The sequence below is a fragment of the Drosophila subpulchrella genome, chromosome 3L (assembly GCF_014743375.2).
Source record: "Drosophila subpulchrella strain 33 F10 #4 breed RU33 chromosome 3L, RU_Dsub_v1.1 Primary Assembly, whole genome shotgun sequence".
Taxonomy (NCBI): Eukaryota; Metazoa; Arthropoda; class Insecta; order Diptera; family Drosophilidae; genus Drosophila; species Drosophila subpulchrella.
Window position 1 is genome coordinate 12,797,528 of NC_050612.1, and position 23,268 is coordinate 12,820,795.

Here is a 23,268-nt window from a genome sequence, read left to right on the forward strand (position 1 = left end):
TCTTTTTTTAAAAATCAATTTTCAATTTACATTTTAGAATTTATTTTATTGTTATCTGTGACGAATACAGGTTAGTTGTGGGGAGTCATAAAAAAAATGTTGTTCTGCAGAAATAACAAATTTAAAATAAAATACATATTTTAATTGTAACCCCTTTTAGTATTTTTTTGTTTTTACTTTATATCCCAAGTGGTGGGACTTATCCCCATATCCCCCTTCCCCCCATGGGAATCCACGCATGGTTGTCATAAAAGAATTTATTTATTTTAGAATACCTTTTTTATATTTATTTACATATATCAAAGCATCTATAATTGTTAGCTTAATAAACAAAATATATTTATTTCTTTTTTCAGTCCAAAATATATTAAACAATTTTTTTGTTTTATTACGGAATGGAAGATAAGAGGATAAAAAGAAGAGCGGTATTTTCCCAAGTTTATTTTTTTTCCTTAATTTCTATTATATTATTATTGTTATAATGAGAATTAACTAACGTTATTCTTAATTGATTGTATGATAATGTGATTCCTTTTGTTTTCTGTGTACATATGGATAAATAATAAAAAATACATATAGCTTATGAAGATGCTGTATTTTCTAAAGTATGTATACTCTTTAATAATTTCCCCAATCTCTAATATATTATTTTAGATGCACTTACTAATGAGTATTAACTAAAGTTATTATTTAGTGATTTATTTGTATTATGATAACCTGCGATACCCTTTATTTTCTGTGTAAATGAGAATGAGTGGATCGGTAGCCGGGGCCATAACGACGACTCCGCTGGCAGTTTGTCATTTAACATTTGGCAAACGTATTAAAACACCCCATCATTGCCTTAATTAAGAGCCATAAAAGCACATTTACTTATTGTTCGACTCGGTTTCTGTCTCTGTCTCTGTCTCTTTCTCTGTTTGCCATCCCACTCTCGGCAGCTTTTTCCACGTCTCGTGGCACGTCTTTGTGCTTATTTATCCCGGGTATCCCTTCAGTATCCCGGGTATCCCCCATACCACCCACTACTTTACTGGGAAAAAGGCAACCCACTTCACCACCCACTTTACCATCCTCTTAGCGTCCATTTGTCGTGCTTAATTCATGGCTAAAGTTGGAATTAAGTGAATTTTACGTTCATTAACGTGCGAGGGTTGTGCTCTACGTGTGTGCGTGAGTGGGTGAATGGGTGGATGGGTGAGTGGGTGGTTGGGTGGTTTTGGGAGCCATGTTTTATGGCCGATGGGATGGATGTGGTTCGGGGGTTGGGGTGGTGCTGAAATGGGCGCCATTCAAATGGTAAATGGTGGTGGACTGTTGCTGATGGCGACTGCAGAATAGGTGGCTAGGTGGATAGGTGGAGGTTAAGCGGGCTTTTTGCGCCTCAGACAGTGTTGATAATTAGCCGAGCGTCTAATGCAGCACTAATAACGTAAATTTGTGGTCCAGTTACGGGCGGGGATAGTAGGGGTTGCGACGAAGGTAAAACTGTACGATTCGAGGTGGCAAATCAATGTCTAGTTTAGCTCGCCACAATTCAGCGGACAGTCGTTTAACTAGCCATCGATTTATTACTTTAATTGGATTAATGGTTCCGTACTTAATAATAAAATAAAATGTAATATAAGTAACATTTATTGTCAGTTTGGCTTTTTTTCTACACAGTATAGCTTACTAACATTTTTGAGGCTTAGTAAATATGTATTTATAAGGAGACAAGAGGCAAAGTAACCAGAACTTCAAGTTGAAATACTTTTCCTAGAAATTTTATCATAATAAATTGAAGTTCCCAAAAATTCTGGTTACCTATGTATTATAAAATTATATTCTATACATTTTATTCTAGATAAGTATTGCAAAAAAAAAATCCCAAAAAATACGGCGTATAATGTAACCTCAGGACTAAAACATTTTCTTTGAAATTATATCACATTAAATTAAAGTTCTCAAAAAATCTGGATGTGTATTAAAAAATTAAAATCTATCAATGAAAATAGATATATTAGATGAGTATTGCATATATGTACTTACAATTTTTTCCAGAAGTGGGGTGTACAATGTAACCCCAGGATTAAATCATTTTCTTAGAAATTATATCACATTAAATTAAAGTTCACATAAATTCTGGATGTGTTTTAGAATACTATTTTCTATAAATGGGATTATTTAAAATACTTAAATTTGTATTATATCTACATTATATATAAACAATCAACAGAGATAATACAGCAGCAAAACGATATTAGATCTTAAAATAAAACTTTTTGCTCCACATACGACTACAACTAATTGGACACATCCAAATTGCGACTACCTAACTACACATGCGAAAAGTTTGCAAATGTCCCCGAAAACTTTCAAGTCCAGAGCTATCACAACCGACTAACTAGCCCGAAATGTTGACCACTCTCACACACAAAAAAAGTGGAAATCTTTTGCCGAAAAAGAGTGAAATGTGCCGCAATGCTGCGAATTGCCTGTTAATTAGTCTCACTTAGAAAATAAACTGCAGTAATTAAGCGAGACAGAGGCAGACAAATAAAAAACGGCAGTGGAAAAATTTCCACTGGCAGCCAACGCCCCGAAAAACTAGTTGAAGTTTTCCACCGACAGTTCCCATTTCCCTTATTTCTACCCCCAGCGGAGTGAGCATTTTAATTTCAACGCTAGAATTCTAATTAACAAACAAATCCGGCAGAATACACAGCAGTCGAGAGTAAAAAATCCCCCCTGAGGAAATGGGGGAGTTGGAAAAGCTACAGAGATGACAGCAAAAAAGTATGCTACATAAAAAACGGGAGAGGAAAGGAGGAAAATGGGAGGGAAAACCCTGTGAGCCATGATCTCCCAATTTAATATTATAATTGCTACAATTATCATTCTCATGCCATTTACACAGCAATTGCACAAAAACAACCAGCGAAGGAAGCCGGAAAAAGAGAAGTGAAAAATGAAGGGGAGGGTGAAAAGCGGATCCGGATATGTACGCCAAATTGAAGCAATTACCGGGAGTCCCCGTCGGAAAACCCTATATAAAGCCAAGACTAGACTCCTCCCACAAAAGTGCTGCTCTCTTTCCCGCTTGCGCAGGCGCTAAAAGAAAGGAGAAAGGGCGCAGTGAAAAGTGGAAAGCACTAAGAAAGAGAGAGAGAAAAAATGAGATGGCTTCTTCCAAAAAAAAAATATGTCTTAAGGGGAATTCCCCCCAATGCTGCCAACGCTGATGATGATAATAGCGTTGATTGTATAGAAAAAAATGGTAGAAATAGACAAAAAAGGGACGGAAGTGAGAAGATATTTTAAAATTTGTTATCCTCCCCAGAAAGAAAGTTATTTCAAATGAAAGAGAAAACAATTTTCCAGCACCGAAGGCCAAATCTTATTAAACCCACGGTCTCTATCTAAAAAACAACATTAATTGATTGTACATCGAGGATAATTGTTAAGTTTTCGGGGGGTGGCAGAAATTGATTACAAAATGTTTTTGCAGCTGTTATTATTAAATTAATTTGTCATCAAACAAAAGTCCCCACTCACAAATCTGCATAAAAGCTCGCTATCCAAGTTCTGGCTTACAAAAACATGACACGAAAATAATCACAAATGTTGTTGATAAAATCCCCAGACATGAGCGGGAATTTGTTTGAATATGCTGCACGAAAAGCGACGGAATGGGGGTTATTAGATTAGAAGTTGGTTCGTCATGTAAATGACTTTTATCGCACCGAATCTAACTAATTGAATTTGATAAAGTGATGGAATATGGGGGATATACCAGTTGGTTAAAGGTAGTACTCTATACAATTACCCTGTGTGAAATTTTGATTAAATCTATATGATAATATATATATAGTATAATAATATACCATATAACATTTTAATATTTAAATAGCCTTGATTATGATTATAAAAAATAATAGGAAAATGGATACTTTAGAAAAAAAACTGTATTTGTAGTACTTATATAATGATATTTTAAGCTGGATCTCCAAACTCCTTTCAAATAGCATATACCTTCCTAAGCCCATTACACCCCTTACAATTATGGAGCATTAAGTGTGACAGCTTACCCCACTTATCCAGAATTTCGACAGCTGGCCACTCAACCACCCACCACATCATAAGTTCCACTTCCCCCAAAAATAAACCCACCCAAAACTAGGGGCGATCATCAAAAGTACAAAGTACAGTTAAGCAATAATCAATTGCTAAGCAATTGTTGTCACCATTCGTTGTTGCTGTGCGATTCGAAGTTGTCATTTGATTTGTTGCTGCTGTTGTAGGTGTAGTCATTGGGTTTTCAACAGAAGTCAACACCAGAACAGATAAAAGACAACAGCAACATTGCAATGTGTAATTATCGTTGTCACTAATTAAAGTTGGATGACTAAAAAAGAAAACAGAACCACACAATTCGGAATCTTATCATGGGTGGCCAGGGGATTTTCAAGACCCAGACTCGATGGAAAGCCAAAGCAGACAACCTGGCGAAGTATATTTCACAAATCCTAATCAGCCAAAACAATTATTATTTCTATTTTTTTGTATTTTAGCTAGCGATAAGTGTTGGAAATTTATAAACCAACTTTGGTCTCGTTTTGGTTCGGGTGCCATAAAGTTATTAGAAGTCTAAAATTAATGTCTTTTATGGGACCACACCTGGAAACATTTGACCTTAATTGCATGAGGTTGTTGCAAAGTCATTTACTTTTGAAGTTTAAATACCTGGCGCCTATTCGATAATTATTCCTTCTTAAAGTGCTCGGTAAACTATATGTGATCTTAAGGGATTCTTTAAAAAAGTTTTTAGGAATAGTTCATTAAATATTTTTGCAACTTAACTCAAAAAACCCTGTCCTAAAAATATTATAGAATCTAACAAAGTTTTACAATTTATTTTTCATTTAAAAATATGCAAACTTAATTTTTATTATTATTAATGTTTAACGATGCTATTACTGTAATTTTTGTTACAATTTATAATTTTAATTTTAAAAAGTGCAAAAGTATTAAAATCCACCACATTTGAATTGATATTTTGAATTTCAATGCCAGGGCTGCCGAAACCATCGGTACGTGGAAGTGTGACCATACGCCGTAAAATTGAACATGGTCACATTGCGACGATACTCATCTCTAACGTTTTTGCAGCGCAGTTATTATTATTATTATTTTACAACAAAATGCGAAGCCAGCGGTTTCTATTTGTGGCCATTTTGGCCTGCTTTCTGGTGACCATAAAATCCACGCCCATAAGGTGAGTTTAAGGGAAGGAAACTGAAGACCTTTTGAGGTTTTATTGGTACCTTTCTGGACTCCTGCCAACCAACCAAAATTTTACATATTTGTACCCTAATCACGGAGACATATTCAAGTTCAAGGCTGACCCAGTAATCCACTTCTAACAATAAACCAAAGCCCCTTCAAAATCCGAACAATTACTCATGGTTTCAAGTTTCCCTTTGTAGCGACATATCGGATTCGGATGAATCAACTTCGGTGGATGAGAAACCACAGAAAAATCTAGACGATGACAGTGAATTCGAGGGGTTCCCCTTCAAGGACGACGATGAATCCCTGCAGGATTCCTCCAAGGAGATGGCTATGCAGGATCACGACTGGGATGTCCTGATATTCACGCAACAATGGCCGGTGACCACCTGCTATCATTGGCGCGAGGATAATCCCAACCAGGAGTGCACTCTGCCCCAAAAGAAAGAGTTCTGGACCATCCACGGCATCTGGCCCACGAAGCTCCACCAATTAGGTCCCAATTTCTGCAACAATTCCGCCAGCTTCAGCCCGGACAAACTCAATCCCATTGAGGATCGCCTGGAGACTTTTTGGCCGGATTTGAAGGGGGTCGATTCAACGGAATGGCTGTGGAAACACGAGTGGCAGAAGCACGGAACCTGTGCCATGCTTATCGAGGAACTGGACAACGAACTCAAGTACTTCGAGCAAGGACTCACCTGGCGGGAGGAGTATATCATGTCGAGGATCCTGGACGCCTCCGACATACATCCCGATTCGAATAACACGGTGGCAGCCATCAATAATGCCATAGTCAAGGCGCTGGGCAAGAATCCTTCGATCCATTGCCTTTACGATGGCAAACACGGCATCAGCTATCTCTCGGAGATTCGCATTTGCTTCAGCAAATCCCTGGAGCTCATCGATTGCGATGGTGTCAAACAGGGCGATGCCGTGCCCGTTGGCGTTCCCGGTGGCACCATCATCACCAATTGCCATATCGGTAGCCTGGTTCACTATCCCAGCTTGGTGCCACCGCTGCAAAGGAAAAGCAATTGGAAGTTACCCCTCGTAAATGTCTACAAATTGCTGCAGTTCCTCATGTGGTTCACCCTGTAAACAGGTGGCAACTTTTCACAACCCAATTATATTGAGGCGCGCCTTAAGAGGTCTCCACTATTGTTTGATTCTTCCACTGACTTGGTGTACTGGAGATTCGGAGCTTAACAATCATAAGCAAAACAACATACGTTTTTAATTAGCTACAAATCTAGTAAATTTAAAAAAAGGGGTCATATTTTATATTATTATTGCCTAAAAATGTCTACCAATTTACCTACTCCTAATTCGATGGTATTATTTGAATTGTACAAAATTGGATACAAAAACCATTTGAAACTAAGCTGTATCACCCGATATCACACTTATTACTTTATAAGTTCACCTTTGTTTGCATCAACTGTTTTTTCCTTTCATTGTTTTAACAAAGTTGGCCACTTCTCTATTTAAAGGTTATAGGATCGCACTTCGATAAAAAAAAAGACAAGATATGTACTTGGAAATACATATGAATGTACTGTGAATTTAATTAAATGAGTTATCAAAATGTAAATCTTTTAATCATTTTTTTGCAGTTAATATTGTACATTTTATTTTGATAAGCAGAAATTATTTGTTTGACAAGTGTGAAATACAATTTGAATTGAATCTGCTTCACTAAAAGAGTGACTTTCGGCTGTCCTATCTTTTTGTGTCACTTACTAGTTACTAAGCTCACATTTGTTTGATTAAAACACATCGAATATATTTTGTGGAATATTAAGTTGATATAATTAAATTTAGCATAACAGGTTATTGTATAGGTATATATCTAGAGACTGCTGGATAAGGAAAGTGGTGTCCTATTGCTGCTGCGTCGAGTTCCCATTGTATGTGGCCTTGTCCTTTTCTTTGTCGTCCTTCTTTGTATCCTGCAGTCGTCGAATGTTCGCATCTCCATATTTGGGCGGCTGATATCCACCCGGTCGCTGTTGGAATTGCTGCGACTGGGAACCGGAAGCCTGGCTCTGGCTGGCGTTATGAGCCGGCGGAGTACTTCCCGGTCCCGGTTGCGTTTGTGGAGTGGGTCTGTCCGCTGCTCCGCCTCCAGGAGTCGTCGTGGGCCTTGCCGTCTGTGACGTCGATGGCTCATCGTAGTCGTAGCCTGGTGCTGGTGTGGGTCGCAGGGAGAACATGTCCATGTTGCGACGGGCGGCACTGAAAAATCCCGAGGTTTGAAAATAGCGCTAGCCTTAAGTACCGAAGAAGTACTTACGCATCGCCCTGGAGAATTTCCGCGTTGGCCTGTTGTCCTGGCCACCGGATGTTGGCCATCAGCACGGTCAACTTCTGGGTAAGCGGGCGCAGTCCCATTTTGTGGATGTAGTCGAACGCCTTGGCCGCCGGCGTGATCATGGCCCAAATGACTGTGGCCAGCATGGTCATCAGAGAGCCACCACTGCGCACCACACGATTCACTTGGTCCTTGGTCAGCACCAGCACCACCGCATTGGGCACTAGATTCAGCTCGCTCAGCGTCTTGACCTCGTCCTCCGTTTGGAACTCCCTTCTGGGATAACTGGTGGCCAGGGTAAAATCACGCGCATCGCTGGCTGCCAACAGCTCATTTCGCACATAGACACGAACGGTGGCCAGCACCTCGCCGGCTGGAAAGGATTTGGTGCGTTGTATGCCACCAGGCAGACGGATCTGTAGTCTCGTCTCGTCCACGGAACTCACCGAGGACTCTGTAGTGATGGCGCTAGAGGCAGCAGTGGCTGCAGCCGAGTTGGTCGAGCTGTTCATATCCGAAGAATTGAAACGTTGCGCCTGCTCCGCCCGATCGGCGGCGATCTGGGCACGGATGCGCTCTCTGGTCATCTGCTCCTCCTGACGCTCGCGACGAATCTGTTCCTATAAAGGTAAAAAACTAAGACTCAGAAAGTTTTCTTAATATATGTGCTGAAGATTTTCTCACCTGCATGTTCTTGAGCTCCTGTTCCTTGGTCCTGGCCTGCTGGGTCTGTGACTCCCGTCCCTCCCTGCGCCGTCGCAGCTCGCTCTCCTTCTCGCGGCGCTTCTCCTCCTCCACACGCTCCCTACGCTTTTGCTCCAAAAGGTTCCGAACCTCCGCCATCCTTTCCTCAGATTCGGTGATTCCTTGGCCTTCTGCCGGTAGCTGCACCGAAGCTGGAACAACAGGTGTGATCCCTTGGCCTTCTGCCGGTAGCTGCATCGAAGCTGGAACAGCAGGTGTGAGCAATGGTACTGCCGGTATGAGATTAGCGGTGGCAAAGTTTCGGGCAGCTGCTCCAGATGTGGACGCTGAAGCCTCTACTTTGGTGGCTGCTGCTCTCTTTTCTGCTGCCAAAGCGGCAGGCGAAACAGCGGCGTTCTCTGCCTCTGAACCGGATTTCCCTTCCAAGCTGGAGGATGATAGTTGAGCAGGAATCGAGGAATAACTGGATGCTGCAGGAGAATTGGGAGGATTCGACTTGGGTTCCTCTACCTCTTCAGTGGGCGAGTTTGAAACTGAAGTAGTCTCGGGTGCTTCGAACTTTTCTGGAGCTGAAATGTTAAATGTAAATATACATTTATACCATTCAAATTTGAAATTGAAATTCCAATTGACAACCTTCAACCGATTGGCTTTCTGCGTTGCTCAAACTGCTCGAGTCATCTGCTCCCGCAAAGCTCCTGACCGGATTGGGCTCCAGTGCACCCACAATCGAAGAGGTGCTGGCGGCTACCTCGGTCTCCGTTCGCTTCCCCGCCAGGATCAGCACCTTGTCGATCTTCTCCGAGAGTTCCTCCACGCTGGCCGTGATACCAGTGGCTATTTCCAGGGGAGTGCCCGACTTGCCAATGAAAAAGAGCGAGGGAACGGGCACGACTTTGTCTGCGAAACCAAATGATACCATTGCAGATCTGGGATCAATTACCATCCGAAGAGTTACTCACATAGCGACATGAACTGTCCGTAGGCAGAGCTATTTCCCTGCACTTTGATGGCCACGAAATCGGAGGTCTCCAGGCGAGATCGTACCCGGCTATCGTCCACGAACCGCTCCAGCTTTCTGGACATCTCATCCTGCCCTGAAATGGCGATATTCCGCAACAATGACGTGGTGAAAATTGGCAATGCAAATGCGCTACTAATTACCCTCTATGAAGACCACGAAGACGGCGTCCTTGGCCTTTGATTCCGCCACGGCCTCCGCGATGTTGCCCGTGTGCCAGTTCATGTTTCGGATCGGATTTTCGACTCGATTCGGATACGGGTAATTTGGCCTGTTTTTGTTTTCCAGAAAGTTTTTTCTGCTGACAGCTGACTCCCGGGTATCGATATATTTAAGAATCGATAAGTACTCATGGAATCGATTTTTTAAATGTAAAAATGTAATAGCTACAGTTCGATATCATCATTCGATTACAGCCCTTATGCCGCTAATTTTAAATCCAAATTTTAAAATTGTATTGAGAATTCAACAAAAATTTTCAAAATCCGCTTGCTTAAAAAATAGTACACAAAAACTATTTTTTTCGTAATTACAATAACAAAACATTAAAAACCAGCCAAGTCTGGTTCAGTCAAAAATATTTGACAATACCAGAAGAAAAAGATAAATATTTTGAGTGGTGGATCGAAAGTATGATGAAAAGATAAGAAAGTAAGATAAGATAAGAAACGACGTTATTCATGAATAAATTGTTTGATTATTAATTCATGTTAGTGACTAAACATAGCTGCATAAAACAGTTTGATGAAGAATATAGTATTCGAATAAAAATGGCTGAAGATACCAGTTTGGTTAAGTAATGTAAGTTTTACATTAAAACTAAATAATAAAACAAAATAGAAATTGCGTTGACGAATTTTATTTAATGAATCGAGTCTCATTAGCACAAGCGAGGGTGCTCTTCGTTCACATATTTTATGGTAAAATAATCGTCAAGAAGTAATGCTTTTGTATTATTACATTAAGTAAAATTAATGACTTCTTCCGGTTAGTAGGAGTATGATTACTGGATGCGTTTATTGATCTTATAGTTAACCAGATAGGAGAAACCAATATATCTTAGAATAGGATGGGCGATGATTAGGACCTTTCATAGTTTGCTTCTATTCGCTGGAGTTACCTGCAAGGAAATCAAGTGTTAGAAGGATTGTTTCGGGGGGCTTCAGTCGGTCCCCTAGACAATTTCGCAAGACCTTTTCGCTTACCCTCGTCGATATCGGAGTTCATTATGGAACTGGCCGGGGTTACGGATATCTCGCTGCGCTCTACGTCCGGAAGCCGGGCCACGCGGACAATGCACCTTTTGGGCTTCGGTTTCAAAGGGAAAGGTCGAGAATTCGGGGTGCTCGACGATTTTATGCGCTCCAGATTCACGCGACACTTTCGCACCTGGTACTCTACCTCGCGCTCCACGCTACGCTCGCCCTGCACGTTGAAGTACGGGTGGCGTGGGATCTTAATGACCATTTTCTTTGTCTTAGGCGACATGGTTTGGCTGAGAAATCGGAAAAACTCTATTTCAAAGAGGCAAAAAGAAAATGCAGCAATTTCGTAGACGCCAAATGTGCAGTGTTGGTAAACGTTGCCGGCGATGCCGAATTATCGATAGCGGGCACTGTTCAAAAATGCCAGCTGATCTAGCTATTTTCCAGCTAAATCGCAAATTTATCGTTAGAAATCTTTAACTGCAGTAAATAAATAAATAGATATAATGATACATTAATATTGGGTAAATACTTAATTGTTTTTGCCCTTATTATCAAATCCATCGGGGCTTCAAAATAGCTAGCTATGGGAGACCACATTAATAGCTAGCTAGCCCTGATCTATTCTGTTGGTATCGATAGCTTGCTATCGCCTAGCTTTGTTTTTGTGTGTCATTGTACATTTTCTTTTCATAAATACGCGAAACGAATCTATACGAATATAAACTCCTGTAAAACATTTAACTACCGCCATGAGTGAAGTACAGACCCTGATGGATATGGGTTTCCCCCGGGATCGTGTGTAAGTGCCAGGGACATGGCCGATTGCCACCGGCAAAAGAAGTTACTCTGCGAAAATTGACATTGTTATTTCCTGGTTTTGATTTTTTCCACAGGGAATATGCCTTGCAGGTGACCAGCAACAAGGTAGAACCAGCAATGGAATGGCTGCTAGCCCATGTGGATGACCCGCTGCCGACCCGTCAAAATGCCGGGGAGTCCCCGAGTTCGGCGATTCCCCCCACTGCCGCAGTGGATTCCTCCGCCGGAGCAGCCTCCAGTAGCACAAGTGGTGCCGGTGAAACCTCTGCAGATTCCCCGGTGGCGAAGTCCCTGAAATGCGACGATTGCGGCAAGGTTCTTAAGGACCACACTGAAGTGGAGTACCATGCAGCCAAGACCGGACACAGCAACTTTTCCGAATCGACGGAGGAGAAAAAGGCCCTCACCGAGGATGAGAAGAAGGCGCAGCTTGCCCTCATCGAAGAGAAGCTCAAGCAGAAGCGCATCGAACGGGAGGAGCGCGAGAAAACCGAAGCTCTGCAGCGGGAGAAGAATCGCATAAAGTCCGGCAAGGACATGACCGAGGCCAAGCGTCGCATGGAGGAGCTCGAGATGAAGAAGATCGTGGAGCAGCGCAAGCGCGAAAAGGACGAGGAGAAGGCAGCCCGCGATCGGGTGAGGGCTCAAATCGAAGCGGACAAGGCGGCACGCAAGGCTAGGTAAGGTCTATCCCATATAACTGCAGTGGTATCTAAGCATCGACTTGCTGATGTTGTCTTTAATCAATCTACCCGCAGGGAACAAAAGGAATTGGGCAATCCAGAGCCAGCTCCATCAGTGAGTTCTACCACAGTGTCGTCACCACCTGCAGGTGTTAAGTCTCCGCCGCGCGACTATACCGAAACCCGCATCCAAGTGCGCCTACAGGACGGCTCCACACTCCAGGAGACCTTCAACGTAAAGGAGCAGTTGTCCGCTGTGCGTGTGTTCATCCAGATGAAGACCGGCATCGAGTCGCCCTTTTCACTGATGACCACTTTTCCGCGCAAACTGTTCGCCGAGGACGATTACGAGAAGCCGCTGGAAGTGCTCGGCTTGGTTCCATCCGCCGTCATCACCATGACCAAGACGGCCGCATAAATCTGACATTTTCAACTGGGAAATTGGTAAATCTGGGAATCTCTCCCGCAACGAAACAAAATGTCTAGAAACTATAAAAAGGAAAACGCGGCGCGATATTCCCAAAAAAAACATTAATGTACGGTTTTATATAATATATTAAACAAGAAAAACTAAACCCTCTGACGGTTTAAACGAAATTTTTTTTGTAAAGGATCTTTCAAGGATATTCTTAAAATACACCTACAAGCACATTCAAATAAACTGATTTTGCTGAAATGTCAAATGTATATGTATAAATGCCCAAAAAAAAATGTTAAAACTGAGTTTCTTCTCAAAAATTCGATTTAGTTTGTTTAATATTAAAGTAACCATAGGATTCCGTTTCTTAGGCTAATTAGTTTTGGTCTTATAGTTTCTACATGAAAGGCTCCACAAAGTTCTTGATTTTTTTAACGCTTCTCTCGGCTGGTCGAATATTAAGGTGTTTTCCAAATATGGTAAACTGCATGTTGCCCACTTTCATTCCAAAGACGCACTCGCTCTTGGGGATTGTCCTCAGCCGGTGGTCCTTGCCGAGGAGCTTCAGCACATTCTTGGTGTCCATTACGCAGATACCAGCTAAGTCCTCCAGGGTGCGGCACTTGGATTGGACGACCCTAAGCTTTGCGCCGTGTAGATCTAGTTTTACCAGCTGCCGGCTGAACTCCTCGTAACGAGGATCGTGGACTTCGGGCACCTCGGCTCCCTCTCTAAGTTCCAGGTGCTCGCGGACATATCCTTTCCAGAGATTGTGAAGTGGCAGGGCTTCCTCGTACTTCATCTGCTTGGTCGGAAGGGTATTTAGTCCAAGCTTCGCGTATTCCTTGCGACTGAGAACCCCAGATTTGTGAGCGCGGCGCTTGCGGGAATGCTGTTTCTTGATCTTCGTTCCCTCCAGCATGGTGATGTGATCCGGATTAATGTTCACATTCATCCGCTGGTGCGGAATGACCAGATCGGTGACAAACTCCTTGTAATCATTCGTCGTGGGGTCCATTATTTAAATTTTTTTTATTATCACATGGATGATCCGGCTGCTGATCACAACAAACGAAATTAGAGATGGAAGAGGAGGCGCTATAATTATCGATACTAGTTATCGGCAGGTGGTCTGTTCTGGACACCACTTCGGCGGAGTTGCCAGATCATTTGCAAAAGCGATGGTTCGCATAAAAAACAGGTAAATATTTACCAAAATATTTCAAATTTTTGGAAATTAACCTGCCAAAAACAGATATATAGCAGTGCAGATTGTGCCCTTCACGCCCACACAATCACTGCGTCTCAATGACAACAGCCTGGCCAAAATTCTGTTGCAAAATGTGGAGAAATACTATGGGGTCTACGGCCTAGGAATGATCGAGCAGGGATTCCGAGTGAAGTACATCAATGATCGCACCAAAATAGCAATCATACGGTGTCTGCATCGTGGTCAACGCTTTGTGTCCAGCATTTTACCATTAATTACTCTGGTAGCCCTTAGTTATATACCTTTGAACCAGCATTAAATGTATATTTTTTTTAGATCGGAGATGTACGGGCCAAGTTTAGGACCCTCTATATCGGTGCCACCATTATCCAATGCAACAAGTTCATAGTCAAGCACCAGAAAAAGTTCCTGGACCGCGCCATGGGTCAGATAACATCCGCCAAGGAGCGACAGGATCTCTTCAAGCGAGTAATGGAGCTCGACATGGATAGATAACATATAGAGGTTGTTTAGCGTATAATTAAGTAATTATAGTATACGATTTTCTTGTAGAAAACCAATCTCCCAATTCGACTAAACCGTTTATCATGTTTTTGGTATTAAACTTCGATGAGGAATTTGCGACTCGGCGAGCGTGCGACCTTGGCGCCGAGCTGCTTTAATCTCTGCCGGATGTCGGCTAGCGTTAGCTTGTTCTTCTTGCTGTAGACATTGAGATATATGCCGAGAACAACAATAAGTCCGGACCACAGATATCTGTCAATGAGATAATTGAGTTGAACAATAGATTTAAGGGGTATAGTTTAAGATGTACTGACTGTATGGTAAACGGCTTGCTGAAGAGCACAAAGGAAAAGGCTATGGTCACTGCCTTGCGTGCGGTGGTCACTGTGGCAGCTATGGGAGCGCCACTACTCCGTACGAGAGCCAGTACAAATTGTATGCCCAGGTAGCCCGACAAACTAAACAGAAAGCCATAACCAAACGTCTCCAAGGGATGCTAAAAGGGATACAATTTAGATGTGATACATCAAAGAAGTTATCTTTCACCCACCTCCAAACAGAAGGCGAAGCCGCTGAAGAAGTTGCCGGTCACCAGCATGATCACAAATAGGTACACGAAACCCAAGCCGTAGGAGTAGAAGACCACCTCGCTGCTGGGCGCCTTGTGCTCCCGCATGGCCTTCTCCTGGACATTTCCAATGGCCGCATCGCAGAGCAGTGCTCCGGAAATCATGGCCACGCCCAGCAGATTGAAGTTGGGCGTCATCTGCGAGTCGGCCAGCGTAAACCAGGCCAATCCGATGCACATGCAGGTGGCTGCCGCAAAGTCTAGCAGTCCGTAGCGTTTGCCCTGGATGAGGATGCTGCCCACCAGGACGGGAATGAGTTTGCAGCACTTAAAGATCACCTGGGTGGGATAGTTCAGGTAGCCCAGACTAGAGTTGGACAGGCCCATGGTGCCCAAGGTGAGGGCGGCCAAAACTAGGTATGTTTTCATGGGAATGCAACGTGGCTCCGGCTCAATGTTCCAGAAGGAACCACCGCTTATCCGATAACCCTCAAGCCGCCGTTCCACCAGGCCAAAGCCAATGTAGTAGCCGAACTGGACGAGGGTTAGGAACCATCCATACGGCTTGAATCCTTCTACGGTAAATATGAGCTCTTGCAGATAGCCGTACAGGATGTACAGGATGAAGACGCCGGCACAGCTAAGCAGAAACTGGGTGGTACGATTGTAGAAGGTGAGGTCGAAGCAGAGGATTCGTAGTTCCGGCGGAGCTTCCGACGAGGAGGACTTCCGCTGCGAGGGCGGCGAACTTCCCGCCGATTGGCCATTATTGATGGTGATAACGCTCCCAGTATTATCAGCCATTCTGCTCCCCATCGGCCTGTGAGCGTGAGCGTGTCTATATACACACTATATGGTACTCAAACCCTATCTGATGATAATGTGGCGAGGAAGAGGACCGTGTAATTCAATGCCACGCTATCCGCGGAGTTGTCGGCTTAAAGTATAGATTTGTCATGCCTCCTCGGATGCTGCATTAACTACAGTCAGGCGTGTTGATTTCTTTTCAGTACGAATCGCGGCGTCTACAAATATAAACTAGATTTGTTTACCACAAATTATTTTTCCCAGAACTAGAGGTGTGCGTGTTGCGTTATTAGTTTTCGATATTAATCGGAGCGCAAAATACCCCGGTGAAAGCTGTTGACAGGGTGGCAACTCTGCGGTTACCGGCATTTCGCATTTTCAACTAAAATATAATTTCTTTTACTGATTATCGGTTGGAATTGCTTTTTATATATTTTAAGCTGGAGTTTTAATAGGGTAAGCCCTCTTGGAAACAAAAGAAAAACTTAAAAACCAAACACAATTCTATTCCAGATTTCAGTGTGACCCTAAACCAACTCCGTATATGGGTAGAGTTAAGAGACGGTCACACTATAAGGAAAAAGAAGAAGAAGCAGTGAAAAGTGCCGCTGAAAAATTGTAAAAAGTGATGCATTTAGGAATTTAACCAGGATTAAAAGTTTAAAACAACCTCAAAATGGACGTGCAGCCGCCACGTGGTAAGTACTTGAAATCAAACGAGCTTTAATGCCGTTCTGAAAGAGCACGTTCCGTGCCCAGTTAGACTAACCCGCACACACACACACAGACGCACAGCACAACCTTTGATATGCTCAGAATTTATGCAAAAAAAATGTTTTTCTTGCAGACGCCAGTTTACGCAATATTATAGACAAACTGGCCGAGTTTGTGGCCAGAAATGGACCGGAATTCGAGGCCATAACCAAGCAGAAGCAGCAGAATAACCCAAAGTTCGAGTTCCTGTACGGCGGGGAGTTTGCCAGCTACTACCAATTTAGGGTGGCAGCGGAACAGGCGCGTAAGTGGGGTCTTAAACAAACAAAAATGGCTCCTAGTAACCCCTATTTATATTACCAATACAGTGCTGAAGCAGCAGGGCATTAACCAACAACTGCCACCGGGTGGCCAATCCGGCCACTACATGCAACAGCCGCCGCCAATGCAGCAATCCCAGCCACCTGGCCACTATGCGCCACCCAATCAGCAGCCACAGCACCCGCCAGAAAACGCACAAGATAGCATGCAACAGCAATCGCAGCACCAGTGGCCCCTAAACGCCGGCAACGGAGGCCCGCCAAATATTCAGCAGCCCAATGGCAATGCCATGGCCATGAATCTTACCTCCCAACTGGACGCCATCAAGATGCAGCAGAAGACGCTGCGGGAACAGATCAAGCAATCCGAATCGAATCTCTCCGCACAGCACACGGTAATTTGAAGTTGACAACGACTGGGGTATCTCTATGTTCTATGCAAGCATATTTTTGGGAGATTAGAGCAGCTCAAGTGATCGAAGGAAAGATTACCACGTATTTGTTACCCTTTTACTTGATCTTGACTGTCGGCAACTTTGTTTTTTCCCCATTTAAATCCTTATCTGAGAAATGCTTTTGAACGACCCATTCCAAAGGATAAGTTGCAGTACTAATTCTTTTTGCAAGTATTACGAATTTAATTTATATTACTTCAAACTTGCCCAAGAACTGTGATGCATTGTAATATTTGCAATTGCATATGTTTTAACAAACGATTTCAACGTATTTGTCCCTCTTTTAACATATACTTCTCCTGGCGAAGAGTAGAAGGAGCTAGCAATGGTTTTTTTTGTTTTGTTTTATGAATGTTTACCTAAATTCGTTCCTCAAAGAAGTCTTCCCTAAACGATACGCACTTTTTGGTTGACTATTTTACTTAATTCATAGTATTAACCAAAACTGAAATCCCTATAAGACCCTATTAGTTTTAAACATCTTAACTATAAGCCTGACTTTAACAGATATGAAAATACTCTTTAATCTTCTTGTGGAAACCACAAACTACCATCCGAATCCCAAGAAAAAAAATTAATCTTGCTCTGGCCCTTCCCCTGATTAATTCTCAATCGATCTACTCAGTCCCTGATCTGCAAATGCGGATAAGATAAAGTTAAATGTGTACTTTCAGCATTACCAAACTACAAACTCTATTTGCTATTATTTTAACTATTGAATTAACAATTTACAATGCTACATTAAATTTTTGCTTTATTGTATTTTTTGAAACATAAACCAAAAAAAAAATTACCAAATCAAACCACTCTTCATACCAACTGACAAAAACTGTATAAAACCAAAAAAAAAAACAAATCCCAAAATCAAATTTGTTTGAAACGCTTGTCGACTTGAATACGAAATCGCGAAATGCGAATATGAATGTGAAAATACCTTTGTGTGCCCAATGACCAAACTGATCCGATCCGAACGCATCCAACGCACCGCCAACCAACCAACCAAACGAAACCCACCTGTAGGCCCTGATGAACCAGAAGACGAAGCAGATCGAGGAGGCCATTTCGGCGGCGCAGACGACGCAGCAGGAGCAGATGGCCGGCGAGCAGGGCATTGTGCTGAGGGACTTCGATGGCGTCCTGCAGCCGATCATCGAGTCCTGCACCAAGGACAGCATCTCTGCAGGTAAATATGAGTTCGGCGACCCGGCTGGATTCCATTATTGCTTGTTTGTAGTCTCGTAATCAGTCATATGTTAGCTAAAGCAGCATTGTTGCAAACAAAAAACACACACTAAATGAATCCATACTACCTTTTGATTACTCCTTAATCCTAATTTAATTTCGCCAGTGACAATGACAATATGAGTAACCCGTTTGATATTGCAATTTTAGGCAAGAACTGGATTTTACAGCATTCAACCGACAGCGCAAAAATCAATGTCGTTTTACAATATCTTTTAAAGAAGTATGCCTCAGTTTTATAATTAATGACCTTCAACATGTATTAATTAAATTGTGTTTCTTTCTTTCAACGAGTGAAATACTAACCAAACATACAAAAACGAAATATCGAAAAACAAGCGAGAGATGATCGATTGAGCGATTGAGCGTTTGAGGCTCCCCCAGAGAGGCTCGAGATTGATTCGTTGATTCGTTTTCGAAAGATGTTATGATCATGAGTAGAGTTCCCAGATCCGGAAGACTTATAGCTAGGGCCACACACCTAAACACATCATTTTACCTAATAAGTTTAACCATATAAACACGCACAACAACACACCAACACTGAGCAGTAAAAAAGAAAACCATCGGACAAAACAAAAAAAAAATCAAAAAGAAAGAAGACCAACTAACAAAAATCATTATACTTGCACAACAAGTACTTTTGGCAATGTTGTTGTGCATTCAGAAAACTAGAAAAATATGTTTTTCGTTTGTTAATTTATTTTTAGGGCTTTGGTCAATGGTTCAACGTTTCAGCAAAAATTGCATCTTATATATTTAGTTAATGATATACTACACCACTGGTAAGTTTGCCCAGTCAATCACTAGCATAGTATAGTATTAAAAAACCACAAACCCCCTAAGACTAACCCACCGAGCAGTAACCCAGCTTAGTTGGTTAGTTTAGGTCATACTACTCGGACAGAACTAGACGAAACTGAACCACCTGACCTCGGACATGGGACAGAAGACGTTAGATTAGCCAGTTGGTGAGTGCTAAGTGCAACGATGTATTTACAGCATGCGCAAGAACATCAATGACTTGAAGAACAGCCTCGAGAACGTCGTCATTCCGATGTTCTGCAGCGCCGACTTGAGTATGTATTTCCCCTTTCGAACCTTTGGTCTCGGATATTTAATGTTATTATATGCTCACCCACAGTTGCCAGCAACGACCAGCGCCAAAAGTTGGCCAAGCTGCTGTCGCTATGGGAGTCCAAGGCCAAGTTCTTCGATGCCTGCGTCATCTCGAAGCTGCAGTCACCGGACTCGTCTATGCAGGAGTACAAAACTAATCTGCAGAACACGTATCATGACATAACAGCCAAGTTCACGCAGAACACAAAGGTCACACTAGATAAGTAGGTAACCTGAAGTTTTAAGTCTCTGGACTTGGATTAACGTTATAACTTCGTTCCGTAGCTACCAAAAACAGCATCAGATATTTATCCAGCATGCAAGCCAGCAAATTGCCCAGCTCGAGAAGCAGGCACAGCATCTGGAGCAGCAGATAATGGTGGCCCAGAAGTCCCAGCAGCAGCAGCAGCACATGCTGCAACACCAAGGTCCTGGCGGTCCTCAGCAAAAGAACATACCATCGCTGATGTCCCACCGGATAGCAATGCCAGGAGACCGCGAACACATGAATAACCAGGGGCCGCATGATCAGCAGCATCCTCAGGCGGGTAACAATATGTATCCAGGTGGTAACTTCCATCAGCAGCAGCAGCAGCAACAACAGCAGCAGCAGCCTTCGGGGAATCCCTTTGCGGATCCACGGGGACCGAACTTCTTCATTCCGGACATGTCAAAACCACCGCCAGGCTTTGCCGGGCCCATGCATCATCATAATCAGGGACCACCAATGGGCGGCCATCAGCAGCAGCAGCAGCAACAACAACAACAACAAAATCCGCCGGGACAGTTTCCTCCAATGCAGGGACAGGGAACCGGCAATGAACCACCTGTTGACCTGGGCGTTCTCAGTGCAGCAATTCAGGCCTGCTTGCAGATGCAGCAGCAACACCATCCCGACGACCCACAGCAGCAAGGACAGCAGCACCAACTTCAGCAGCAGCAGCAGCAGCAACAGCAACCACCAATGGCTGCCTATCCCCAGAGTCTGGTCAGACCCGGGCAGCCAGCCAGTGTTGATCAGGAACTGGACCTGGATGTGCTGAATGCGGCCATTCGAGCGGTTATATCCAATAAGCCCGAGGAGGGTCCATTGGAGGATGGTCAACAGCCACTGCAGTCCGTCGAGGGAGAAACTGGAGAACCTGTTGTGATCGGAGAGCCGCAAATACCTACAGCGCCTTATTACGACTTGCCTGCGGGGCTAATGGTGCCGCTAATTCGCCTGGAGGATTACAACTACAAATCCCTCGACCCCGCGGATATACGACTGCCAGCTCCAGCGCCACAAAGCGAGCGACTGACGAATGCATTGAATGCCTTCTATTCCGCACCCTCCCACGATCGTCCCAGGGATACGTAAGTGGCTAAATCGAATGTTTTTGGACGTGACTATATTATTGAATTACCTTGCAGTGAGGGTTGGGAGAAGCTTGGTCTCTATGAGTACTACAAGGTGAAGAATGCGGCGCGAAAGCAAAAGGAGGAGGAAATCAAGGACGGCCTTCGGGAAAAGTCGCGCTCGCCCAGTCCCATTGTGCTTGAGAAGCCCCTACCAAAAAAGAGCAACAAGCGTGTTTATCGGTGGGTTTTTGATTTTGCTTGATATAAATAGTTAATTTCTTGCTTTCTATAAGAGACCATTATTAAAAGACACCTCTATTTCCTATTTAAGATCCAAGAGTCGCAGTCGCTCCCGCTCAATTACGCCGCCCCATCGAGAAAGATCGCCCTCACGTTCGAGGTCACGGTCGCGGTCCTTGGAGCGCTCCTCAACGCCGCCACCGATGAACCGCAGCAGGGTGGCCGGCGCAGGCTTAGGAGGAAGCGGTGGCAGCAGTCGCAAGGGACGCAACCGATCGCCGCGCAACGATCGGGACAACAATAGCAGTAACAATCGTGAGAACCGTGTAGAGCGCAGCAATTCCAATAGCAGCAACAATGGCAACAGCACCAACCTAAGACGCGTGGAGCGCGATAGATCTCCAACCCCTCCGAGTTTTTTGTAAGTGAAGAGATAAGAAACCCTTTGACCTTTGACAAAAAATCAAAAAGCGCTTATAATAGCCAACTGTTTAAGATCAATAGTTAAATGCTCCCATCTAGGGGGCTAATATTTATAGATATTCCAACTAATTGTTCATATTTCCTATTCCCAGGGGAAGCACCTTCGCCAAGCCCCAAGAATTCATTGAGGAATCAAACAAGGGCCACCAAATGCTCATGAAAATGGGCTGGGCGGGCACTGGCACTGGACTGGGCTCAAAGAACCAAGGCATAGACACGCCGATTTCGGGTGGTGAGGTGCGCGATCGTCGCGAAATGTACAAGGTAGGGTGGCATGCTGCACACACCAGAAAAGCATAATCTAATCACCCTTATCCACAGGGAGTGGGTGCCAATATGCATGATCCCTTCGAGAGCTTCCGCAAAAACAAGGGCGCAGCCTTTGCACATCGCATGCGTTCGCGTGACGACAAGAGTTAGGATCTGCCGCAGGCTAATAACTCCAAAGTTTTTTGTTTCCTTTAGACGAGAAAATATACATTTTTATAAAAGCAAACTGAATATTTATATGTACAAAGTTAGGCTATAACATTTATGCTGGATTGAGCGGCCTTGGCGTTCACCTTCTCCAGGACCTGGACGAGTCCCTTGCCAGGACCGCATTCGAAGGTGCGTGGAAAGTCGACGCCCTGCTTGCGCTCGTACATCTCGTGGAGTGTCTGTTCCCATTTGACTGGTCGCACGATTTGCTTGGGCAGCTGGGTGAGGATGTGCTTGGCATGGCGATAGGGCTTGCCATCCACATTGGAGTAAACCCTGATGACGGGATCCTGCAGGCGCACTGATTTCAGGGCTTTGGTAAACGGCTCCACGGCGCTTTGCATCAGCGGTGTGTGGAAGGCGCCGCTCACAGCCAATCTCTTCATCCGCCGAATCTTGAGGGCTTTGGCGTTCTGTTCCAGGAACTCGAGGGCCTCCACGTTGCCGGCCACCACCTTGCAGTGCGGGTACATGTAGTTGGCGACGCCGCAGTAGGGCGACTCCACTCCCTTATCCAGGCACCACTGCTGCGCCCGGGCACAGGCCTCGCCCAGATTGGTGTCCGGTCCGTAGATCGTCATGGCCATGGCTCCGGCTGCCTGATCGCACGCCGCCTGCATGGCGGTGGCCCGAACTTGCACCAGTCGCAGAGCCTTGTCAAAGGGCAGGGCATCTGCATACACCAAGGCCGTAATCTCGCCCAGACTAAAGCCGGCGGCGGCCACACACGTTTCGATGGCCTTGGGCCGCTCCTCGCGCAACTGCTCCAGTGCCGCCAGCGAGGACACCATCACAGCCAGCTGAGCGTGCTCCGTGCGGTTGAGCTTCTCCCGCGGTCCCTCCAGGCAGATCTTGAGGAGATCGTACTTCAGCACCTCGTTGGCCAGCTCGAAGATGCGTCGGGCGCCGGGGAACCGAAGCAGCTCCTTGCCCATGCCCACGTACTGAGTGCCCTGGCCAGGGAAAAGCATAACACTTGTTTCCTTGGGGTCGATGGTCGGCCGGCTTGGCTGATCCAATGGCTCTGCCAGCTCGTTGAGCAGCTGCTGCCGCTTTTCCAAGCTCTCCGCCAGAACGGTAGCTTCTGTGGTTGCTTTGGCGGCATCGCTGCTCCAGCGGGACCAGCTCAAAGTGCCGGAAATCCGTGGCTCTCGTAGTAATCTGCGGGCGGCCAACATTTCTCTACAGGATTATTGCGGCATAACATAACCGTAAAACATCTGATTGGAGATGAGATGGTCAAACACCGATGGGATTATCGATTACTATGTGCTAAAAATTATCGATTGTTTTAGACGGTAAACTAAATTTAGTACATTTTACAA

The 23,268-nt window shown here is 44.2% G+C and overlaps 9 protein-coding genes across 13 annotated transcripts; 4 read left to right on the top strand and 5 right to left on the bottom strand.

The window, feature by feature from the left end:
• Window positions 1-5,127: 5,127 nt before the first annotated feature.
• On the top strand, window positions 5,128-6,865 carry LOC119553578 (ribonuclease Oy). Its single transcript, XM_037864026.1, has 2 exons — window positions 5,128-5,257; window positions 5,469-6,865. The coding sequence occupies exons 1-2, from the start codon at window positions 5,184-5,186 to the stop codon at window positions 6,370-6,372; spliced, it is 978 nt and encodes a 325-aa protein (XP_037719954.1). The 5' UTR covers window positions 5,128-5,183; the 3' UTR covers window positions 6,373-6,865.
• A 190-nt stretch (window positions 6,866-7,055) lies between these two features.
• LOC119553577 (UBX domain-containing protein 4) lies at window positions 7,056-9,635 on the bottom strand. The gene is made up of 6 exons (XM_037864025.1): window positions 9,455-9,635; window positions 9,253-9,387; window positions 8,927-9,190; window positions 8,270-8,859; window positions 7,568-8,205; window positions 7,056-7,509 (listed from the first exon to the last, which is right to left on the bottom strand). The coding sequence occupies exons 1-6, from the start codon at window positions 9,534-9,536 to the stop codon at window positions 7,155-7,157; spliced, it is 2,064 nt and encodes a 687-aa protein (XP_037719953.1). The 5' UTR covers window positions 9,537-9,635; the 3' UTR covers window positions 7,056-7,154.
• Window positions 9,636-10,154: 519 nt separating this feature from the next.
• Window positions 10,155-10,898, bottom strand: LOC119553621. 2 transcript variants are annotated; one of them, XM_037864086.1, is made up of 2 exons: window positions 10,505-10,898; window positions 10,155-10,431 (listed from the first exon to the last, which is right to left on the bottom strand). In XM_037864086.1, exons 1-2 carry the CDS (start codon window positions 10,797-10,799, stop codon window positions 10,415-10,417), a joined length of 312 nt encoding a protein of 103 aa, XP_037720014.1. In that variant the 5' UTR covers window positions 10,800-10,898; the 3' UTR covers window positions 10,155-10,414. The 2 variants fall into 2 exon arrangements, with proteins under 2 accessions (XP_037720014.1, XP_037720015.1); XM_037864087.1 differs by having other exon boundaries at window positions 10,294-10,431; window positions 10,517-10,892.
• Window positions 10,899-11,159: 261 nt separating this feature from the next.
• On the top strand, window positions 11,160-12,704 carry LOC119555499 (UBX domain-containing protein 1). Its single transcript, XM_037866915.1, has 3 exons — window positions 11,160-11,318; window positions 11,413-12,018; window positions 12,097-12,704. Exons 1-3 carry the CDS (start codon window positions 11,269-11,271, stop codon window positions 12,437-12,439), a joined length of 999 nt encoding a protein of 332 aa, XP_037722843.1. The 5' UTR covers window positions 11,160-11,268; the 3' UTR covers window positions 12,440-12,704.
• Window positions 12,705-12,747: 43 nt separating this feature from the next.
• LOC119555500 (ribonuclease P protein subunit p29) lies at window positions 12,748-13,588 on the bottom strand. Its single transcript, XM_037866916.1, has one exon. The coding sequence runs from the start codon at window positions 13,455-13,457 to the stop codon at window positions 12,837-12,839; it is 621 nt and encodes a 206-aa protein (XP_037722844.1). The 5' UTR covers window positions 13,458-13,588; the 3' UTR covers window positions 12,748-12,836.
• Window positions 13,581-14,253, top strand: LOC119555501. The gene is made up of 3 exons (XM_037866917.1): window positions 13,581-13,640; window positions 13,695-13,932; window positions 13,986-14,253. Exons 1-3 carry the CDS (start codon window positions 13,621-13,623, stop codon window positions 14,163-14,165), a joined length of 438 nt encoding a protein of 145 aa, XP_037722845.1. The 5' UTR covers window positions 13,581-13,620; the 3' UTR covers window positions 14,166-14,253.
• LOC119555497 (adenosine 3'-phospho 5'-phosphosulfate transporter 2) lies at window positions 14,170-15,837 on the bottom strand. Its single transcript, XM_037866913.1, has 3 exons — window positions 14,725-15,837; window positions 14,489-14,670; window positions 14,170-14,426 (listed from the first exon to the last, which is right to left on the bottom strand). The coding sequence occupies exons 1-3, from the start codon at window positions 15,556-15,558 to the stop codon at window positions 14,270-14,272; spliced, it is 1,173 nt and encodes a 390-aa protein (XP_037722841.1). The 5' UTR covers window positions 15,559-15,837; the 3' UTR covers window positions 14,170-14,269.
• Window positions 15,838-16,093: 256 nt separating this feature from the next.
• On the top strand, window positions 16,094-21,954 carry LOC119555496 (calcium homeostasis endoplasmic reticulum protein). Of its 4 annotated transcripts, XM_037866909.1 has the most exons (13): window positions 16,095-16,247; window positions 16,397-16,567; window positions 16,632-16,978; window positions 18,059-18,221; window positions 18,431-18,503; window positions 18,991-19,065; window positions 19,283-19,359; window positions 19,425-19,623; window positions 19,685-20,755; window positions 20,813-20,980; window positions 21,072-21,401; window positions 21,556-21,727; window positions 21,785-21,954. In XM_037866909.1, the coding sequence occupies exons 1-13, from the start codon at window positions 16,226-16,228 to the stop codon at window positions 21,881-21,883; spliced, it is 2,967 nt and encodes a 988-aa protein (XP_037722837.1). In that variant the 5' UTR covers window positions 16,095-16,225; the 3' UTR covers window positions 21,884-21,954. The 4 variants fall into 4 exon arrangements, 3 of the variants coding, with proteins under 3 accessions (XP_037722840.1, XP_037722837.1, XP_037722838.1); XM_037866910.1 differs by lacking the exons at window positions 16,095-16,247; window positions 16,397-16,567; window positions 16,632-16,978; window positions 18,431-18,503 and having other exon boundaries at window positions 16,990-18,221; window positions 21,785-21,926; XR_005219890.1 differs by lacking the exons at window positions 18,431-18,503; window positions 19,685-20,755; window positions 20,813-20,980; ... (1 more) ...; window positions 21,556-21,727; window positions 21,785-21,954 and having other exon boundaries at window positions 16,094-16,247; window positions 19,425-19,489.
• LOC119555498 (probable malonyl-CoA-acyl carrier protein transacylase, mitochondrial) lies at window positions 21,944-23,168 on the bottom strand. The gene has a single exon (XM_037866914.1). It carries the CDS (start codon window positions 23,119-23,121, stop codon window positions 21,982-21,984), a length of 1,140 nt encoding a protein of 379 aa, XP_037722842.1. The 5' UTR covers window positions 23,122-23,168; the 3' UTR covers window positions 21,944-21,981.
• Between the last annotated feature and the right edge of the window lie 100 nt (window positions 23,169-23,268).

Bases quoted from the DNA above. Each gene is read 5' to 3' on its own strand.
- LOC119553621 (XM_037864086.1), bottom strand. From the start codon at position 10,799: ATGTCGCCTAAGACAAAGAAAATGGTCATTAAGATCCCACGCCACCCG.
- LOC119555497 (XM_037866913.1), bottom strand. From the start codon at position 15,558: ATGGGGAGCAGAATGGCTGATAATACTGGGAGCGTTATCACCATCAAT. The intron at 14,671-14,724 runs GTGGGTGAAAGA...TATCCCTTTTAG, and splicing joins GCTTCGCCTTCTGTTTGGAG to CATCCCTTGGAGACGTTTGG. The intron at 14,427-14,488 runs GTCAGTACATCT...TCTCATTGACAG, and splicing joins AGCAAGCCGTTTACCATACA to ATATCTGTGGTCCGGACTTA.
- LOC119555496 (XM_037866909.1), top strand. From the start codon at position 16,226: ATGGACGTGCAGCCGCCACGTG. The intron at 16,568-16,631 runs GTAAGTGGGGTC...TTACCAATACAG, and splicing joins GGTGGCAGCGGAACAGGCGC to TGCTGAAGCAGCAGGGCATT. The intron at 18,504-18,990 runs GTATGCCTCAGT...ATTTATTTTTAG, and splicing joins TTACAATATCTTTTAAAGAA to GGCTTTGGTCAATGGTTCAA.
- LOC119553578 (XM_037864026.1), top strand. From the start codon at position 5,184: ATGCGAAGCCAGCGGTTTCTATTTGTGGCCATTTTGGCCTGCTTTCTG. The intron at 5,258-5,468 runs GTGAGTTTAAGG...TTCCCTTTGTAG, and splicing joins ATAAAATCCACGCCCATAAG to CGACATATCGGATTCGGATG.
- LOC119555501 (XM_037866917.1), top strand. From the start codon at position 13,621: ATGGTTCGCATAAAAAACAG. The intron at 13,641-13,694 runs GTAAATATTTAC...TGCCAAAAACAG, and splicing joins ATGGTTCGCATAAAAAACAG to ATATATAGCAGTGCAGATTG. The intron at 13,933-13,985 runs GTAGCCCTTAGT...TATTTTTTTTAG, and splicing joins TTTTACCATTAATTACTCTG to ATCGGAGATGTACGGGCCAA.
- LOC119555498 (XM_037866914.1), bottom strand. From the start codon at position 23,121: ATGTTGGCCGCCCGCAGATTACTACGAGAGCCACGGATTTCCGGCACT.
- LOC119555499 (XM_037866915.1), top strand. From the start codon at position 11,269: ATGAGTGAAGTACAGACCCTGATGGATATGGGTTTCCCCCGGGATCGT. The intron at 11,319-11,412 runs GTAAGTGCCAGG...TTTTTTCCACAG, and splicing joins GGTTTCCCCCGGGATCGTGT to GGAATATGCCTTGCAGGTGA. The intron at 12,019-12,096 runs GTAAGGTCTATC...ATCTACCCGCAG, and splicing joins AAGGCGGCACGCAAGGCTAG to GGAACAAAAGGAATTGGGCA.
- LOC119553577 (XM_037864025.1), bottom strand. From the start codon at position 9,536: ATGAACTGGCACACGGGCAACATCGCGGAGGCCGTGGCGGAATCAAAG. The intron at 8,860-8,926 runs GTTGTCAATTGG...TTAACATTTCAG, and splicing joins AGAAAGCCAATCGGTTGAAG to CTCCAGAAAAGTTCGAAGCA. The intron at 7,510-7,567 runs GTAAGTACTTCT...GGGATTTTTCAG, and splicing joins GAAATTCTCCAGGGCGATGC to TGCCGCCCGTCGCAACATGG.
- LOC119555500 (XM_037866916.1), bottom strand. From the start codon at position 13,457: ATGGACCCCACGACGAATGATTACAAGGAGTTTGTCACCGATCTGGTC.